The sequence below is a fragment of the Cynocephalus volans genome, chromosome 1, assembly GCF_027409185.1.
Source record: "Cynocephalus volans isolate mCynVol1 chromosome 1, mCynVol1.pri, whole genome shotgun sequence".
NCBI lineage: Eukaryota > Metazoa > Chordata > Mammalia > Dermoptera > Cynocephalidae > Cynocephalus > Cynocephalus volans.
The window spans coordinates 73,660,372-73,681,384 of record NC_084460.1 but is presented as its reverse complement, the minus strand read 5'-3'; the positions used below and the strand labels follow the sequence as shown (position 1 = coordinate 73,681,384).

Sequence of the window (21,013 nt, the reverse complement as noted above, 5' to 3'; positions counted from 1 at the left end):
CTCCAGCTTCAGCACAACTTTCAGCTCCGAGATCCCCCAAGTCACGGGGCTGCCTTTGGCACCCGCCGCTCCGCCTTCTTGGCTCTCCTCGGGCACTATCAATCACCGGATTCCCTGGCTGCCTTTTCTCTTCACAAGGTGCAGGGAGGAAGGCAGATTCCGTTAAGTGTCCAGGATGTGTTCCTGACCCATGATTTGGTGGCTGCTGCTTCTGTGGAGAGACGCTCAGGAGCAAGCTTTTAGAAAAAACCTAACGGATCACTTTTGGAGGCTCCTATATCCTATATCCCAGGATTGGTAGGGATCTCAGGTAGAGGGACCCAGGGACTGCTCCCAGATTTTCTCACTCCTCCTTCAGCTTTCTAAGCGGTGTCAGAGTTTGAACCAAAGGAGAAGTTTACCCTGGTTCCCTGCACAAACCAGAGGAAGAAGCTGCTGCAGAGGGCCTGTTAAGGTCCCTGGTCTCCCACCCTAGTCCACTCTGCAACATTTGTCTGCATGCCTATGGGCTTGTAATGCACAAAGGGCTGTCAGGACCTGGGAGCAGAAGTGACCCAGAACTCTTAAAAGTTGGGCTGGGGCAACACTGTGGGTGGACAGAAGTCCCTTGAGAACCTCACACCGATTTCTCTCAGAAGCAAGAGAGTAAATTCTATTATTGCCAACCAACCAGGACTTTTCCGTGCCAGACATCCTGCCATGAGGAAATTTCAGAGTGAGAACGCCCAGCATGCTACCCTTCTGTAGGGATGCAAGGTTGGGCCTCCTTCTTTTCCTGATTTGTTCTGTAAGGAGCTTATTACCTTTCGGGAAGGATGCCTTTTGGTTAGACAGAATTGAAAATAAATAAAGCCCTGTGGGAAAAGGTGAGTCTACCCCCACCTCCCAGGCTTGGATCTAGAAAAGAAGGCAGAGGGAAAGGTAAAAACCACCAAGCTTGTTGGAGTCCGAGATGGGGGTTGAGCAGGAGAGAGAGATCTTTGAGCCTAGAGAACTGGATACCCTTTGAGATAACAGAGCCCCACTTGGATTTGGCCTGTGGTTCAACAAGTTAAACAACTGCTTGTTCTTTAGGCTGGAGTGTCAAGACAGGCAGCCGTCCTCATTGACAGAGGGCTTGCTGTGTTTGTCCAGCCTGAGACCTTTTCAATAACTATTTGTCTTTCTAGCCAAGTTGAGGGTTGGGGCTGGGTGGATCGTCTCTGTTTGGCGGCTGCACTGCCTCCAGCCTTGCCTGACAGATGCAGAGGTCCCCAGGATGCTTTTAAGAATTTAAGATGGCCAATGGCATGGTGGCTGTACTCACAAAGTAAATCTGATAAATAATCTTATGGGGGGTGATGTTACTTCTAACCTTCTCAACTATAAAATGAGGACAGTCTGGAGCAAATGATAAAAATGATACTTTTATAATCTGGTGAATTTTATATGAACTTTGAAAAATCAACTAGTGATGGCTCCCAAATGGGTCTGAGGGTGTGGATCATATGAGGCTATGGAATTTCGCACTACCAGAGGCAGAACAAATCTGAAAATTTGCAAAGAAATTTCTCTACTCTTAGTTCCAACTCTTATAACTTGAATTTTAACCTCTCAGAGAACAGTAGGCCATCCCCATCACTTCTCACTAAATTCAGTTAATAAACTTGAAATAAGTGCTGGGGGCTCCTCATACAATAAATTCAAATTCTAGAAGTTAGAGATTTTTGAACACTCACTGAAAGAGTGCTTACTTCTACCTACAAGGCAGAACAATGAATGAGTTTCAGGAAAAGAAGTCCAGCTGGGAAATTATGATTTTTTTAATATTTTTAATTTCCAAAGATATATTGTTTTGCAATAAGTAAGGGCAGTTCCCATCAGAGTTCTTTTCTTTACTTCCAAATTTGAAAATGGTCAAAGAAAGAAAGGCTCTCTTCGGACCAACCCCTTCTTTCATCTTAGATATTCAGGCCTCAGAATCTTGTCACACAAACATGTACAAAACTGTTTAACTAGTGATTATCTCTCTTTTCTTCCCAAACAGGCTCAAAGTCAGAAAATGAGATATAAGTCTTCCTTGGTGATGAGAAAACGATCACGGCTTTACCGAAACACCCTGAAAGAGACAAGTAAGTGAAAATCCTCTTTTGAATATTGTCTACTGAAGGTTTTTGTCCTTTGGATTTTTTAAGTAGGAAGCTTTGTTTTGTCTTTTGATTATGTTGGGTTATGAATTTGGGGGGTATTTCCTGAGTTCAAATGAAATTTAGAGCAACACCTTGGTGTTCAATACATTTGCACACAAATCAACGATGCTACATCCCACCAGCAGCTGGCTAATCCTCCTCAATGCCTACTCATCTGAACGTTCTAGAATTAATATTTGATGACTCTCTCATTGAAACAACCACCCCTGACCTTCTGCAATTCCACTGTCACATTATTCTATGACATATTCATCTTGAATTCATTTCCAGACGATTTGATTGGAATGAGGTTTGACATGTATTGGCTTCCATGAAAGAAGCAGACTTTGATCTTGGTGATGGGGTTTACATGATATGCATCATCTTTACCAGGGACACCAGCCTTCTACAATGTGGCAGCGACGACGTTCCCACAATGTGGTGTCTGAACAGGGAGTGACTGACAGCCGCTCTGTCAGGAATACCTTCATTGTGAAGAATTTAATTTAATATTCCATTTAGAATAAGCATATGATTTAGGGTTGGATATTTTCCCTTCCAGGCATCTAGTTTCCTTCATTTCAACTACACCACTAGCTGATGGTTGCTTCCAAAGTTGTTCTCTTGTTGATAGGCAAAGCAACCTTCTTAAAAGTTAAATGGACAACACAGGAAATGGCTCTTCTATTATTTGGGGATGATTTGATGGCAGAAGCCTCAAGGGAGATGTGGTTATTGTGTCAATTCAGTTGTTTTGATTTCTTAATGCTGTTTTGGAAAATCCTTTAGCAATGTTTTCTAATCTTTTGTCAAAGACATTTTGCAGAATCCTTGCCTAGAAATTAAATTCTATCCACGTATATTTTCTTCCATATTCATTTCTGTTAATGATGATTAAAGCCCAAATTTCCATGGCAGAGAAGAAGAATATCCTCCTTTATCTCCAAAAATCCTGATAGATCTCATCTTTGCACAATTTGGGCTTGGACATATGGGATGGCTCCTGGGGCTTAAGTTATTTCTTTTCATAAGACTAGAGACAACCTCTCACTGCAGGAATCCTGAAGTCTATCTGTAAATTGCCTATAAAGAGATTTGCACCTTGTTTTGGGTGGTAACCTGACCAGACTCAGGGAAGAAAGAACTAAACAAGTGACTGCAGTTCTAGAGGCAGAACATTCTGATGACAAGTCTTTTGCTTAGTCAGGCTCTGTACAGTAGCTCTCAGCTCCTGGGACCCTGCTTGAGGTATAAGCTGCAGCAAATAATCATCATTTAGCATTGCTTAAAAGATCAAAAGGAAAAATAATTCAGCTATTGATCTGAAATCTCCATTTTTTTCTTTCTAAAGGAGGGAGGTCACACATTTGAGCCAGTGATGTGAAGAGCTCTGGCAGATGGTATGGCCACCAAATCTAGAAAGAGGGACTAGGAAATTACTTGTTTATACCATTGTATTGGTCTGGCTGGGGTGAACAAAAGTGCTTAGGGCATGATTGGTTTGCTCTGGAGATAGGGATGTTTAGGGTCTGGTGGTGGATTCTGCTCCAAATAGGCCCCATGGAAACTTCCAGTGCTTTTTTTCTTTACATCTCTGGGTTGAAGGATATTTCTTTTCTCTGCAAATCAGGAAAGTGGACTTAACAGCTTTATAACCCCAGATATAGTTAGGAAGAGAATGCTTCAGTCAAGCATTTGTTGTTGGGGGCAACTGTGAGATAAGTTTCTGAAAGAAAAACTCTGAGAACCACTGAGGGAATACCACTCTTCAGCCTGCCCAAGTGATAATCTCTGAATCCTGGGCTCCTTGCTTCCTGAGCTCTGGAAGTCCCTCTGAAGACTAAAATATGCCTCCCAGACATATTTTGATTGGTGCCCCTCTACCTGTCATGTGTGGTTAGTTAGATACTGCTTTGGGACTTATTTCAGAAACACATCTTGAAGACGCTTATGTAATTGGCCAAATTTCTTTGTCTGTAAATGTTAGTGGGTACAAAGAAGTTTTCTTCTTCCTATCACTCTCTCTGGGGAAATGTCCTTCTAGGAGAATGTCTGATCTCATTGCTGTATTTAGCCAATCAAGGTATGGACCGTATGGCTTGAAGGAACTTTCAAGGATCAGACAACCTCAGTGACCTGCAGGTCAGCTGACCCCTGGCTACTCCAGAAGAGTCAACCCAGGATGTGTCCAGATGTTTTCAGAGCTTCAAGAGAAGGCTGCATCTGGGAAGGAGCTCCATGGGGCCAGGCTACTGTCAGTGATTTTGGCTGAATCAGATGTGTCTGCCCTTTTGCTGATGGCACAAAAAGTCATACACATGTTCAAAGCTTTTCAAGGGCAAGGTTAGTAAGAGAGGCTGTGTAGTATTCCAACAGTCTATGTGTATAAAACCTTGAAGTTCATAGAGTTAGTGCTTAGGATTCAGGGGTCCATGAGAATAGGAAAAAAAGGTGCCTCTTTATTTCCACAACTTCTAATGGAAAGTTAACTTTTTCTTCTATTATGAATATGGGCAGCAAACACAAGACTATTAGGAGTTCACCAGGCTCACCCAGTTTCCACAGGGGGCCACAGCCTAAAATAGTTTGAGAACTCCTGTTCTGTCTCTTATTCAAAGTTTTTGATGGGAATGGGCTCGCAGTGTATATACTAAGGGATCCATGTTGGTGCAAATCAGTCTTAATGGAAGCTAAAGTGGTTGGTGAATTTGACAGACATCCTGAGCCGTACTTTGTAGATCATGTAGGTTCAAGCAGGAGAAAAAAATATTTTAATTGTTGGTCTATTGTAGAAGTGTCCCTGTACTTAGGTCTGAATATCACAGAAGTTGACTAGGTTCAGTGTTTGAGGTATAGATAGCAAAACATCTGGGCAAGTGGTCCCAGGGAGAAATACACTTTGGTCTTTTTATTTTGTTTTGTGTGTTTTTTGGTTTCTGAGCCTTTGAAAGGTTCATCCCAGACTTGACTAGACAACTGCATCACTCATCAGACACCTAAGTGGGTGGGAAGACCTGAAAGGACTCACTGAGGGGCAGGATACCTCACTAGTGAGTAGTCCTGGCCAGTGCTTAGAGGAAGGGGAAACAGGGTAAGGGACCAGAGAGATGTGCCTCTGGGTGGGGGGGTAAACCCCAAAAAGTGAGTGTGTGGGCAAGGGTGAAAGCCAGAGAAAAAGGCAAATCCTTAGAGTCTAGTCTCAAAACTGCTGTGTGCTCTCAAAACTCTTGATTCGGAGAGCAGGAGGAGTCCGGCAGTCAAATGCTGTCCTCTGACTTTTTTTTTTCTTTACTTTTCTTTCCTTCTCTTCTCTTCTCTTATCTCCTCCCTCCCTCCCTCCTCCCTCCCTCCCCCCCTCTTTCTTAAATATTAATGCAGTGTCTGTTGGTAGAGTTGCCTAAGTTCTTCCTACCAGAGAGGCAGTAAGACCTGCACTTGTCAAAGCCAAGAGAAATTGTTGTGGAACTTAATCTCTTAAAAAGTGGAGCCATGAGCAGGAAACAATGCATTAAATGAAGAAAGTCTCAAAGAATGTGCCAACCATTAGAAATAAGAGAATTATTTTACAAATCTAAAAGAAACCTTTAATTCTGACCAGGAGGCATATAAGAATAGTCCTTAGTGCTGGGGGTTAGTGGGAAATTAAAATAAATTTCGAGTCAGAATACTTTGTAATCTTTCCAAACTTCTCACCTCTGCTAATAAGGTACAGTATCTTTACACAATCCCTAAAATTTCTCTTAAAAATTTTAGGACTTTCTCTACTTTGGGGACGCTTTCTTCAGCCGCCAGGAAGGCCCGAGCACTTTGGGCTGGAATTTTCAGCTACAGCGAGTAAGGCAGGGGTGAGGCCAGCAGCCCTTTTAAATAGCCTGACGGTGCAGCTGACCCTTGCCAGTCGGTGCAGACAAAGGACACTCCCCCCCCCACCCCCCGTTTATGCCACAGTCGACTGGGCCAGAACTGAAGTTTTTGTTTTTGTTTCTGTTTCCCCCTCAACCGACCGCTCCACACCGCACCACTGTGGCACCCGCAGCACTGGAGGGCGTCTGGCAGGAGGAGTCCCTGGGCCCAAAGGTCCTCTCAGAGCCTGGACCGGAAATGTAGCACCCACTCTTTACAGACCCTTAAGGCGAGCAAGGAGGGAGGCAGAGGCTCGGCCCGCGGCCAACAAGTGGCGGAGCTGAAAGAGGAAGAGCTCTGCAAATTCCCTTTCCCAGAGGCTCCGTGTCAGGGCCGGGTACAGAGCTCGGGAGCCCAGAATGGCCGGGGCAGACCTGAGGACGGGAACCTGTTTCTCCTGGTTGCGCGTCCCTTGTCTTTGTTTCTTTGGCGTGACTGGTGGTGGGGAGGGCCCTTTCAGGAGGGCCTGTCGCGGGCCACCCCCGTCCACGCTTAATTCCTGCTCAGGGCAAGTCGGATTCTTGCGTTCACTCACCCCTGAGCGCGCCAGGCTCGTGGAAGAAGGGGCCGGCGAGGATCAAATGGGACGAGAGCGGAGAGGTGGAGAGGGGGAGGGGAGAATGCAGGGTCCACGTAGGAAGGCGAAGTGTGGTAGGGGCGTTGGGGTAAATAAGACAGAGAAAGAGGGTGAAGAAGATGAGGGACATGACAAATTCCTCAGAAAGCGAGAAAATAAAACTAGGCACAAGGGCCGCTAGCCTAGGAGTTTCTCCTCTCCTGACTGCCTGGTCTGCAGCCTCCTCCCCTTCCTCGAACCCGACCGCCACCACCTCCCGGCTCCTGGGACAAAGTACCCAGGCAGACCGCCCGCCATATCCGCGCACCGGTGCTGCCCATCGACCCCGACAGGGTTGCTCAGAGGACACCACGCGCGGCGCCACACCTCTTCATGTAGTGGTGGTGAATGGAGACATAACCCAGCCCCCCGACTTCCAGGAGCTGGAGGCAAAGCCGATCCACTCAGCTTGCAGGGCAGGAGGGGGAGGGGGCTCGAGGAGAGAAAAGAACCTGGGCCCGGGTCAGAGCGCATGAGCAGTAGAAGCGTGAGATGCTGGTGGGGGGGGAGTGTGTGTGTGTGTGTGTGTGTGTGTGTGTGTGTGTGTGTGTGTGTGTGTGTGTGTGTTGTGGTGGTGTGTGTGTGTGTGTGTGTTGTGGTGGTGTGTGTGTGTGTGTGTGTGTGTGTGTGTGTGTGTGTGTGTGTGTGTGTGTGTGTGTGTGTAAGAGGGAGAGAAATAGAGAGACCGCGTGTGGCGGGACTTATCGCTGACGTCGGGCCCGGCCGCGGGCCAATGAGTGACCTGGGCGATTGTTCCTGTCGAAGGGCCCGGGTCTCTATTCACTTCCTTGCGCGCCCTGCTGTTGCCTCTGCAGTGTATCAGGATTTCACGTAGGCATTAAAAACCGAGGATGGGGGGGAAGCCAAAACCCAAAACCTGATGGAAAAAAAAAAGTTCGCAGAAGTTTTTTGTGGTTGTCCTTTCCCCTCCCCACTGTCAGGTGACGGTGGCGTGAAGGACCCAGCACAGGGAACTCTGGGGAGCACAGGCCGGGATGCAGCACGCCGCCCTCTCCCAGACGAGCAGGGCACCGAAATTAATATATGTGGTGGGGGCTTTTCATCACCGCCACAACTTTCAACATCAGCACCTCCAACATCACCACTTCTATCACCTCCACTCCCCAGCACGGCGCCGCGCCCCGGAACACCCAGGGTTGTTGACCGCCCCGTACTTGGGGCGCAGGTCAGACCCCTCTGGAGCAGAGTCCCCAGCATCCCCCGGACTCAATCCTGCGCCTCCCACTGCTCCTTCCCCCGGCCCCGCTGCCACCATCCCTCTTCAGCTCTTGGCTTGGCAGGGGACTCGGCCGAACAGCAGCCCGACTCGACGGCGGCGGAGGCGTTTGGCCTTGCTCTGTCCACCGGGTTCAGTGCTAGTGCGGTCTGGCTCGCGGTACAGCGCTGACGGCAGAGACCGTGGTGCAGCTGGGCTGGGCCTGCCCCCCCGGGGCCCGGGGAAGAGTGCAGCCCACGCCACCCATTCTCACGCGCGCTATTTGTCTCGACAACAGGTAGCAGCTCCGGACACCATGGCCCGCAGCTCGCCGCCGCTTCCAGCCCCTCGGTGTTCCTGGACCTCCACAAGCAGTCTCCCCAGGCCTCCCCCAGCCGTCCTTTGAACGGACTTCTGCGTCTGGGGCTCCCCGGACACATGTACGCACGGCCTGAGTCCTTCGCGCCAGGGCCTGCGGCCCGCAGCGATGCCCTGGCAGCTGCCGCCGCGCTGCATGGCTACGGGGGCGTGAACCTGACGGTGAACCTCTCTGCGCCTCATGGTCCCGGAGCCTTCTTCCGCTACATGCGCCAGCCCATCAAACAGGAGCTCATCTGCAAGTGGCTGGCGTCGGATGGTCTCGCGCCCCAGCGCCTCTGCTCCAAAACTTTCAGCACCATGCACGAGCTGGTCACGCACGTCACCGTGGAGCACGTCGGCGGCCCGGAACAGGCCAACCACATTTGCTTCTGGGAGGAGTGTCCGCGCCAGGGCAAGCCCTTCAAAGCCAAATACAAACTTGTAAATCACATCCGCGTGCACACGGGCGAAAAGCCCTTCCCCTGTCCTTTCCCGGGGTGTGGGAAGGTCTTTGCTAGATCAGAAAATCTCAAAATACACAAACGAACTCACACAGGTCAGTATTCTTCGCTGTCTGTCTCGTGCGGACCTTCTGAGGAAGCAGGCCCTGCGGGCTGGATTTCCTCAAGTTCCAACTAAGGGGAGGGGGGAGGTATTTTGGTGTTGTTTTCATGAGCAAAGGCCATAAAATATTAATTATGCGCTTCTATTCTTAGAATCATAGAAGTTTCCGCAGGCTGTGTGTAGGGAAGGGATGGTGCAGGATTAATATTCTGGGGACAAGGGTGAATGTGCCTGGGTCCCTGTGTGTGCAAACGTGTGCTCCCTGCTTATGGAGTTTGATTTCAAGGTATTTAAAAACTGCGCTGTTCCCCAAAGTCGTAAAGATATAGGAACAATTGTTTAACTTTTCCCAGTCCCTTCCTAATCATGTGGCAGAACTCTTCCACCCGTCAGCCTTACAATCTGAACCGGGGTCATCGGGCCCTTGGCACTTTCTTTAGGATTTGGGGGTCTCATGGGCTAACTTTAGCCCTGCTTCGGGGCCTTGGTGGCCCGACACCAGGGTCGTTTGGAGAACCCTTATTTTATTTTAGCAGAGACCCAACGGGACCCATCGCCTTAAATGTCATTTACCGAGCTGTTAAGCGAAATGGGGACATGTGTCAACCACATCTGTTAGTTCTAGTTAACAGAAACAAAAGGCTCCTCACACAAGAGCCTGCAAAATTGAACTCCTCTGGCCAGAAGCATCTCTAATTAATGCAATTGCAAGGAGAAAGTTTTCACACTTCCAGAACAGATTGTGAAGTTACATTAATTAGTTTAGCAGCCATTGTTTATACTCTCCTTCACTAGGGTTTTCTCGCTTCCCCTCCCTCGAAGTTTAAGAAGTTAGCATCTTCTCCCATCCCCATCAGGGCGGGAGGGGAGAAAGAGAAGTTGGGGAGAAGAGGAGATAAAATAAGTTCCAGCTTGGTGTCTCATTTCTCCTGTTACCCGGCGCCTTGCCTTACTCACCCCTATTGCTGGAACATAAACAATTGTTAGAGGCAAAGAACTCCCGAGGCTGGCACTGCCGAGGAAAGAAGCTTGCTAAATCCCGCCTTCTTGCCCCCCCCCCCCCCCGCCCCAACTCTGCTTCTTGAGAATGGTCTGGAGCCAGGACACTGGCACACACGGAGGCCAGACCAAAGTCCACTTTGAGTCTTGTACTTTATTTCCGGAGCATGTCTGGGAGTGTACGGTTTCCCCCGAGCTCTTTCTGGGCCTCCCCCCCCCCCCCACCTCTTATATGCATCTGCCCTCCCTGGGGTGGGGGGACAGGTGCGACCCTGATCCCGGCCCGCAGGCATGCTACTCCAGCAGCTGGAGGCCGGCACCACGAAGGTAGACGCGTAGTCCTGAGCTGGAGAAGGTACTCAACTTTAATGACAAGGGTTTTAAACAAACAAACTTTTATTGCTCTTTGCCGGCCCACTGTTTGAAGTCTGTGAAGCAGAAAATGTTTAAATTCTTAGCGCAATCGACCTACAGCAGAGAAGCAAGTTCAGTGCACCCGGACTGGCTTAGGTTTGCATCTATTTAGGTCAGAATTCGGTCTTGGTTCATAACCCCTTGGGTTTAAAAAAAAAAAAAAATCTACAGAGCCTCTCGCCTGCTCCAGCGTTTCCCTCAAACCCGCCTTCTAAGTAATGAAAAGAGGGGAGAGGGAGAAAGAGAAAGAGAAAGGGGGAAAAAAGCCAACAAAATGTTTTTCAAATGGCAATAGACTTCACCACAAATTATTCATGAAGACAGTTCTCGATTCAACAGGAAAATAATTGCCTTTTCAAATATTAATGGCGTTTCATTTCCTCGAGTCGTGGAAGCGGCGAGTAGGAGCAGATTTCTCAGGAGTTGAGGTTCTCCCGGATCTGAATTCCGGGCCTGGCTGCGGAGGCGGCTGCGGCGCCCAAAGCTTTCACTTTGCAGTGGTCACAGCGATCCCGAACAATGGTGCCGCGAAGACGGAGGCGCGGGCCCAACGCGCGTTCGGGCCTGACCCCGTCGCCTGGCGCCCCTCCCGGGACCCCTCGGCTGGGAGCTCGCCCCACCTTCCCCGGCGGCCGGTAGAGAGTCAGGGCTGGGGATCCGCGGTAGAGGTGAAGGGACCGCGCCGGGGCGGAGTCGCCGGGACAACCAGACCCAGTCACAAGTGCGAGAAAATGGCGCTGGCCAGGCTGCCCAGACGCTTCCGAACTTTGTCGGGCGGGCCTGGCGCGGGGCCGGGAGGAGGCCTTTCGGGCTCCCGAGCCTCTGGGAGGAGACTCCAGGACTTTCACAGCGCAGCCCGGGGCCCAGGCCGCTCTGGGCGGGCTGCAGGGCCCTGGAACAGCCCTGCCTCTCCAAACTCACCCACCCACCCGAGCGCAGCGCCGGGACCTGAGGGGAGGGGAAGGGCGGGAGGCAGTGTGCTGGCAGGGGGCGGGGGACGTGGCAAGCGAGGGACCAGGGCGCCTCCTGCAGCTCCGGAGAGCGCGGGGAGCGGCTCACCTGGCCTCCCGGGGCCTGCGAACTTCGCGGCTTCCGTATCACCTCAATGCCCTGTTTTTTTTCCCTCCTCTGCTCCTCGTTTGGAGCGAAATCATTGTTTCTGTTTTACGTGAATGCGCAACTAGACGCTCAAAAGATGGGATAAGTGTGTGGTGAGAATTTTTTCCGGCTGGGGTGGAGGATCAATCTTAAATCCAACTCCTCCTCTGTTTTATTTTGCAGGCCCCGAATTGCATGACTTTTGTAAGTCGTTTTAGAAAAAAGAGAAGAAAGGAAGGGAAATAGGAAAGTTTTGGTTTTGCAGATGCTGGCAGGGATCAGAGGGGAGAAAGGGGGTGAATAGGAACACTGATTTATTCTGCATCTTTCTTCCACTTTTTCATAAAATGGTGCTGGTGTCCCGAGATATTGCATATGCCAGTATCTTCCATAGGACCCACTGTACTCTAGCAATATTCCTGCAGGGGGAGAACCCAGCCACCGGCAGTGCCGGAGCCCCGAGCTCGTGGCCTCCTGCCCGAGTGGAGGCGCCGGTTGTGAGCAAACCTCTGGCTCAGCCAGAGTCTCAACAGGGTTCGGGAATAGCGGCTTTGTTTGTTCAAACCTCCCTCAAAGCGCCTGTCTTTCCTGGAAGCGGAGAGAGACGAGAGCACAAAGGCCACAGTCCTCCAGCCGTGCGTCTCTTCCTCCCTAGCCAGGAGCTAGGTAGTCGTTGCCTTCATTTAGAGCGCGGGCGGCAGCCGCTTGTTTAAAGTGCGGGACACCCTCTTCCCCTCTTCCCGCAGCATTTGCAGCTCAGGCAGGAAACTGGGCTTCCGGATTCTCCAGGTCCTTTCCTCCCCCACACGCCAGCGAGTCCAGACGGCAGTCAGCTCCCTGATTGGGGCTCAGGCCGGCCAATATTTCCACCCTAACGAGCGCTCGAGCCTTCCCTTGGCTCCACAGGGCATCACAGCCGTCGCTCCGAGCCGCTCGCGGGCCGACCCCGGCCGCCCGCCTGCCCTCCGGTCCGCAGAGCTGGCCTGACTTGGCCGCCGCAGCTGCTCCTATCCCGAAGCCGTGGCGCTCGAGCGCTCGATTGCTGGAGAGACCTCGGATCTCGCTCAGCTTGATCTGGCCCTGCCGCGCCGGCCCCTCGGCTCGGGCTCGTGAGGCCGGACAGCAGTGTGGGGGTGGTCTGGGGAGGCAGGGCGACCTCGCACAGTCAGTGCGGACTGCGAGGGCTAGCTGCCCACGGCAGGGTCTCTGGGAGGCCGCTGGAGCCGCGAAATAAAACGTTATTGCCGGCGCACTGATCTGGAGGGATCCCGAACGGTTTAGGCAATATTTGAAGAATGCTGCTAAATGTCTGCCCTCAGGGGGTAGAAGGGAAGGGGGGTGGGGGCTTCGTTTCCCGTAAAAATCGCCTCTGAAGTGAATCATTCCTTAGAATACCTTTCCCTGCAGCACGAATCCACATTATGCACACCCCGTGTGCAAAGGCTGCAAATTCTTAAATCATTTCATCGTCTTGGAGTTTGCACAAAACCTAGGAAACGATTTGGGCCAGGATGAGGCGTGTGCTGGGTGGACCTCTTGGCGGCGGTGGGGTGGGGGTGGGGGTGGGGGTGGGGGGCTAGCAGAGACGTTTGGCTGGAACAGCAACTTTAATCGAGCAGATGTGAGCTCCTCAGTCAGCTCTATTCTCCGGGCGGAAGTGCTTCTGGCTCCGCGTGGAGAAAATTTGGAAGAAAAAAACCCGAGTGAATCGGGATTTTCGAGGACGGAAAGTCGACTAAGATGGAGTCGTTGTCGCTCCTCCTCCGTGTCCTCCTCCCAGGCCCGGGCGGGAGGGGGAGGGGCGGGGGCGCGTCCGAGTAAGCACCGGGGGCGCGCTCTCCGCGGGGGAGGGGGTGTCGGCCCTCAGGCGCCGAGAAAAGGGATTTCTGAAAATCTTTTGTGGTTCTTTTCCAGAAAATGGAAGAGGAATGGGGGGATGGTGACGAGAGAAAGCCGGGCAGACGGCCCGCGGTCACTAATGTCTCTGCGTTGCCTCCGCCAGGCGAGAAGCCCTTCAGGTGCGAGTTCGAGGGCTGTGAGCGGCGCTTCGCCAACAGCAGCGACCGCAAGAAGCATTCGCACGTGCACACTAGCGACAAGCCATACACGTGCAAGGTGCGCGGCTGCGACAAGTGCTATACACACCCCAGCTCGCTGCGTAAGCACATGAAGGTGCACGGGCGCTCGCCGCCGCCGCCCAGCTCCGGCTACGACTCGGCCACGCCGTCTGCCCTCGTGTCGCCCTCGTCGGACTGCGGCCATGAGCCCCTGGTGGCCTCCTCGGCGGTGGTGGCGGCGCGTGGCGCCGACCTGAGCGAATGGTACGTGTGTCAGGGCGCGGGCCCCGCTGCGGCTGCCCCCGCCGCGCCCCCCAGCTCCGCGCCACCACCTGGCCCCGCCGCTGCCGCCGCCGCCACCGGTGTTAAGGCCGCTGCTGTGGTTGCTGCTTCAGGGCGTATAACGACTGCGAGTCTAGGCCTGGCTACTGAGGCTTGAAGAGGGAGAGGGCGAGGAAGGAAAAAAGGAAGGAAAGAGAAAAGAAAGCAAGGAAGAAGGGCCATCACTGATAGTTTCTAGAGCTCACTGAATGTGCTGATATAATGTCCATTTTTTCAAACCAAATACGGCCCTCATATTCATTCTACAGTCACACCCCTCACCACCACGCACACGCACGCCATCATGCTTCGGTAGCATAAAAGCAGTGTTGGGGTAAAGATAGAGACAAACAGGTGGGGGGTTGGGAGGGGAAACACATTAGAATGTATGTGCTGTGCTGGCAACTGCAGGTGGCAAAAGTAAGGCCGCAAACTCCCTGCGTGGTTCACAGAATGGATATGTCTTTCTCGAGAGCTGGATGGCTCCCACCCCCACCTCCTTCCCAGCTCCCAGTGAAAGCCTCCCACTCCTTTCACTCCCCTCCCCCATCAATCCCAATCTGGAAGTTCAGATCCGTGAAGGTGGCGGGGGGAATTCCAGAAGCTTTTTCTTGCCTCCAATTTCTTTCCTCTTTTGCTTCCCTACACTTTCACCTCCCCCAGCTATCTTTTAAAATAAAAATACACGTCCTAATTTTTTCAACCATCTCTATGAAAAAAATGGGGGTCATCCTCTTCTGCTGGTGGTCACATGCCCCTACTTGTACGGACTGGCCAGGTACATGGGTACGTCTATCTGCTGGTCTGTCCACTGCCTCGTTATACATTGTATACTTGGTGTGGGGGTGAGTCCAAAACAACAGAAAATACAGACAAAAGAGCGCTAAAGAAGCTTCAGGATTCAATGCTGTGAGGCCTCCCCCACCCCCTTCCCACTCTCCTTCCCACTCCCAACCCTGTTGAGATGCTGCCTGATGAATTTTGTGGGTGCTTGGGCTGGCAGTGTGGAGGTGTCTGATGACGTCACTGAGTCGATGCTTCCACAGCGAAGGGGCCTGACATGGGCGACCGTATTGGGTGAATTGCGTTAATTCTATGATGGTCTTTGTAAAAAATTGCACAATGTCGTTGTTACTTAAATAAAGGAGGGGGAACGAGAGATATGGACTGCAATAATAAATTTTGTAAAGGCAACACCCAATGGGTCTAGATTGAATGTGTATTAGATATGCTGGGTATGAAGTCCCCAGAAAAAAGAACCAGATGTTGGGGGCGGAGGAATGAAAGACCTTTGCAATTGTTGCCAGTGGAGGCGGAAAATAATCAGGGCCTCTTTGATAGTCTGCCATCTTCTGCAAGTAGGACGGGTCTGCCCCAAATTCTTAGCTAAGATTTGAAGGAAAAGAAAGAAAGAAAAAAGAAAAAAAGTAAAAAAGAAAGCTTTAGCAGACTCATCCCAGTTCCCTAAGAATTTAGAAATTGTGTGTGTGTGTGTGTGTGTGTGTGTGTGTGTGTGTGTGTGTGTGTGTGTGTGTGTGTGTGTGTGTGTGTGTGTGTGTTTGGGGGGGATGGAATACTTCCCCCTGGGGAGAGCCCCCAAGAAGCCCAATTTTAAAACTTGAGCCCAGCAAACAAGACCTGGCCCTGCCACTCTGCTGGATTTTCTCCTGCTCTGCTCTCTTCAGACACCATTAGACAATTCTCACTCCTGCCCCCACAGTCTCCACAACTTCAATCAGATAAATTAACATCCACTGGAGTGGGACTGTCTTCATTACCCCTAATCAAAACCGAAATCTTCCAAATATATCCTTAGTGAACCCGTCGTTGAGGAAGGGGGACTGCAACTCCCTCCTCCCCGACTACAATAGGGCCCAGAGGCTGCCTGACCCAGCGCGGACGGTCGCAGCAAAACCTCGTTCCCACCATGGAAAACCAGCCCCACGGCCGAGATGCGGAGGGCGGCTGCGGAACTTTCTTCTGCCGATGTTCAGAAAGTTCCCCCTCCTCAAATAGGACTAGTTTCTTTTTCTTATGTTTCTAACCCCACCTCCACCTCCAATTTACCTGCCACCCCAATCCAAAATAATGAAATAAAATAAAAATGTTTGGTCGGCCACTAATCGCCTTTAATTTTTCATTTGCTTGTTACAGATGCCCACCGCGTTGCTCTCAAGGTAATCTCGCCCCGCGCAGCTGAGTGCCCACATCTCGCGCCTGAGACATCAAAGGCCCGCGCACAAAGCAGTGTTTCTTCGCCACGGTGCATCTTCATGGTAAGTTAGGATTTCTATGGCAATAGGCAAGTCGCACTGAAATCCTGAAAGGCTGAGCCTGGAGCCCGTCCAGGCTTTTCATTAAGGACATAATATTTACGTCTAACAGGCCTTTTTTCTTGTGTATACAAGTATATATTTTTGTTTGACGCGGACTAAATCATTTTCATTTAATTTCCGGTAAACAAAACCCACGCGAATGGGCACTTGTTCCCGATCATAATAAAAATGGATAATAATGTGAGGGAAGAAAAGGGCCGCTTGAATCGCCGCTCAGCGCCTTTGTTTCTTCTTTCTGCGGTGATCAGAGGGCGCATTTGGGTTTGATGGAGAGTTTCTAAAGGCGAGGAAATGGTTTGTAAGAGGGGAAAGAAAAGGAGAAAGGTCTAATCAAGCTCGGGTTGTTCAAAGAGTCGGGTTTTGGGGTTGAAAGTGTGAGTTTGACGGTGCATCAGCATGCTGCGTTAGGCTCGCCATGGAAATGCGCTCGAGGAGCGGCCGCTTCAAAGGCGGCACACTTCACTGCAGACACTCTATTAAGATACATTTGCGCTGGCCTTTGCTTTCACGCCATTTAATCCTGTCACTGCGTTCTCCAGTATATACTTCCTCCCTAGGATCTGCCTCTCCCGAGTTTAGGGGTTCATCCTGCGTCCTGATGCGGGACGCTTTGGCGCCAGGGACGCTTTCAGGAAAAGGAGGAGCCAGACTCGGTGCATCTTGACTGCGCCCCAATGAGGCTCCAGGGTCAGGAGTAAATGACTTTAGGGCAACCTCAGAAGCTTAACAAATGAGCAACCCTAGCTCGGTTCTGTGCAAAATACCTCTCTGAATCTTGAGCGGGATGGAGGCTTGAATTTGATGGAGCGGGGGGGGTGAGCCAAGGGGGAGGGGGGAGTCCGAGGAGTTCAGACTGTGCCCTTGGGACATTTCCACTCTGGCTCTCAGCACTGCCCTTCCGCTCCTACATCCCAGAAGTCTCTTGCAGCTCCCCAAACTTGTCTGTCCCCAGGGTGTGTATGTGTAGTATTCTCAGGCCTGGGCTGGCCCTGGGCATGAACTCAAGAGCCCAAGGCCAAGGGGATGGGGAAGATGGCAGGAAAGTTAGAAGTCTATGTTCCCTTAATTGTCTTGTTGTTTATTTTATCCAAGTACCCCAGTGAATAGGGGAAAAATAAACACGGTGGAAAAAAATCAAATAGTGGAGTCTTCTTTAGTGCCAGTCCTTGTGGTTTAATAAAAAGGATGGTCCGCTTTCTATTGAGCTGAGAAATCTTTGAAGTGGGAGTTATTATCTGAGACATTCCTGCTTGTCGTCCTAACAACGCTGATGAAACGTAAAAGGTTCTTTGTCAGCGATTTGTTCTCCTCTCTGTCAAACTCCCTCTGCCCCACTAGTTTCAAACCGTTTCTAAAGAGATAAAATCAAACTTCTTTTTTTAAAAAAAAATACCATGCACTACACCAATAGATAACTTGAGGGCTAAGTCTTGCTAAGGGAAAACAAAAGCAGTGCCTAGATATCAGGGTCAGGGCCTGGTGAAGTGTGCAGATGTTGGGGGACCTTTTGCACAAGCTCTAGGACATGGGGAAAAGAATGCGTAGAAAGTGTGGGCAGAGGGTTCATACACCAAGTAAACTGTGCATCTGCTTCTTTTTACTTGGGCTTGCACTCAATCAGCCCAAGTCGGGTCACCTGAATGAGCTTCCTTTGGAGAGTCCTCAGGCTTCCAATATTTTTGCCCAGGATCCTTGGAACTTAAGGCTGCAGCCAAGTTATTGTTAATATTTCCTGCTCCTTCAAAGGCACCTCTGCTAAAACTAGACACATTTTGTATCTCTTCCCACTAGCAGCAATCAGCAAGCTCATTCTGTTATTAATAGAAAGGAGAGTGTCTTGAGGGAGAGATACATTTTAATAATTTCCTGTTTTCATTAGAATCTTGGCAACTGGAGTTGAAAAGTTTTGGTATACAGGATAGTGACTCCAAAGCGCATGCAAACGCCCATCCTCCCCCCATCCTCGTGTGTAGTTCTTCATTTTATATTGTGCTCAGAAAAGAAACTTTCACACTGTTCAGGCTTTCCCAAACTCCTGTGTGGTTTTAAAGGTGGTTTGAATAAACATGGATGTGCCGGTCCCTTACCCCATGTGTGTGCTGACTAAATGATATTTGTAAAGAAGTGTCCCCGAGCTGTAACCCATGCTGTTGTTACAGTTGCTGTGTAATGTTGTCTCTTATACTGATTTTATTTGTTTATTGGAGGTCTCCATATGTTTGTTTATATCGTTAATTTATGGAAAAATGTAATGATTGCAGTGAATGTGAATTATATACAGACAGGCAAACATTTTGTAATCATAATTCACACACACAAAAAGGCCTGACTGAAACCTTATACATTTTGGTACCCTCTCTATCCACACTGTTTTGTGATTTATTACCTGTCTCCTTAGCGTCAGTTAAATTATGAACTACTTCAAAGAAAAAAAAAGTCCTTATGTATTTGACTGAAACTGATTGTTGAATGAAAAACAAAAGTTGAAAGCCACATTTTAATCTTGTTGTAAATATGTAAATGTAACTGAAATAAAATCTGTGATTCATTTTTCCCTCTAAAGACCTTTGTGTACATGGAGTTCCATTTTGCTATTTTCTTTGGAAATAAATAATGTGACGTTTCCCTCCCTCTTCTGAATCTGGGTGTCCTGTTTTTTGCTTTATCATCCTGGGAGAGATTTGGGGCCCTCCCGCAGCCTTCAGTCCTCTCCGACTTCACAGAAACCTCTCTGGGGCCTACTCATTCGGGACTGCAAAGTTGGAGGGACACGGCAAAGCCTCCATCGTGGGAGAGACCTCCCACGCACCAATTTCGCCCCAATGACACTGACATTATCAGCCGGTTCACATCACAGAAGAGAAAAAGTTAAAACGATGCTCTCAGTGTCTGCTGGGAAAGGCTTCGGCTTCTCACAAACCACATCTGAATTTTCAGAGAAAAGCCTGGTAGCTGGCGGGAACCAAAACAAGGAGAGAAAAAGAGATGGCAGGGTGGCTCCCGGCACTGACTAAGCTCTGACCGAGTGTCTCAGGCACACTTGCCCGCAGGGATCTTCCGAGCTGGATCCCGCCCCTTCGGGAGTATTGATTGCCCAGATCTGCGGACTGGGGGCACAGCCCCCACGACCTCCCCAGCCCTCATGGGGATCTTTGATGGGTTTTAGCATCTGATGCGTGCGCCCTCTTACCTTGCCCTGCCTCTGAGGAGCTTATTTCAAATGTATCAGAATCTCTAGCATCATCCTCCTGCCTCCACTGAGGTCACTGCGCCTCTAGACACGCGCATCCTTTCTTCCCCCGCGCCTACTGTGTAGGCGCGACGTCAGAGAGCAATTTACCTGGTCCTTTCTCAGCTTCTGAGTAGTCGGTTCCTGTGGGCCTGGACAGGGTCAGGGCTGGACGGAGCGGGAGGAAGATGGCTTCTGGGATGGGAATGCTAGGTCTACTTAGAAAACACCTTGGAGAACCAGCACTAAGGGCTAAGACTGAAGTCCTGAAGAGAGCACTGGGGAAGGAACCCAGGGCACACGCGGGAGGGCGACGCGTAGGTGTGAAAGTGGCGGCCACCAGGGAAACCAAGACGTGTCCGAGTCGGTGGGAGCCCGGGAGGAGTAGGTGCATGAACGTTAGTATTAGCGCCCCCTAATACTGGAATAACCAGTTAATAGCGCCCCTTAATGACTGGAATTAGCGCCCCCTCCCGTCCCTCGCGCAGAAGGTCCCCCCTCCTCCGATTGAGGGACAGGTTAGAAGGGCCTCTCCTGTTGCTTCAATCTCCTCGACCCGGCCTCTTAAACGAGGGAGAGCACTCATTAAAGCCCTGTCACCGACAGAAGCATTGTCGTGGGGAGCAACTGGGGATTAGGAATAAACCCGGCACCTCCAGCCAGGGCTGTTCGGAGCTTGGGACACTCCGCCCCGCCCCGCGGCCTGGCGAGCCCACAGCTGCTCCTGCCTGGGGCTCCGAGGAGACCCTCACCCCCCCCACCTGCCCCTCCCCATCCACTCGGGAAAGCGCCGCCCGCGAGGGAACCAGGGGGTCGCGGCCAGATCCATGTTCGAGAATGGAGAGAAAAAAAGAAAGTGCGCGGAGGGAAGGCTGCCCTTGACATCCCACAGTGGGGTTTTGGAGAAGGAAAGGCCTGCCTTTGACCCTTCCAAGTCTTAGTTGGGGCTGAGGAATCAAGGGAATAGGGAAGAGGAAACAGGAAGTGTTCCGGGACACCTCATCTACCCAGCCACTAGGAGAACTCAGACTTCTTTCCAGCCATTATTATTTGGCAATTTGAATGGTGTAACTTTTGACAAAGGGTTGAATTCACTGGTCCCCAAATGACCATGGCTAGCCTCACCCTAGAAGCACCTCACTTGTCCTCTGGGGAAGTTACCCACCCATCCCTCAGTGGCAGTGTCCAGGGCAGCTTGGGAGTATCTTAGCCTGCTAATGACTCCACCGCCCCCCCTCAACCCCCGACCACCGTGTCTCTTTGCCATTCCGAATCAGAGCGCACGGAAGGACTGTGCGAGACTGGTGGGAAAACCTTGGCTAGGAGGAACTGGTCTGCCAGGAGTGTCCACACACTGGCTGTGCCCGTGAGTAAGGGATGAAACCTCCGTGTGCTTTTAGTTCCCTTGTCCGTAAAATGGAATTAAAACAAACCTCCTTCACGAGTTTGTTTTGAGCGGTAAAGAAAATAATCCTTGAAACACTTAGAACTTACTTGTTAAGTACTAGTTATTACTGTTACTCATCTTGTGACTCCATCACTCAGGCACATCTGCTAGCTCCTCACTGAATCAGACGCCTATCTCCAGTCCCTCCTAGGAAATGTGGCACACTCAGGAGTCCCAAGCTCCATACCAGCGCGCACCTCCTTCAGGCAGCCTGGAGGATAGCTGAGGGTCCTGATGCTGCATATGTTTATGATCTCTGAGAGTTCCAGAGTCCTGTTCAGCCAG

General features: G+C 50.6%; 1 protein-coding gene across 1 annotated transcript; it reads left to right on the top strand.

The window, feature by feature from the left end:
- The first annotated feature begins 730 nt into the window (after positions 1–730).
- ZIC4 (Zic family member 4) lies at positions 731–19,225 on the top strand. The gene is given in 7 exon segments (XM_063101088.1): positions 731–844; positions 846–866; positions 2,027–2,111; positions 8,202–8,819; positions 13,341–13,793; positions 15,871–15,992; positions 19,103–19,225. Coding segments are annotated over 7 exon segments (1,536 nt in total).
- Positions 19,226–21,013: the final 1,788 nt, after the last annotated feature.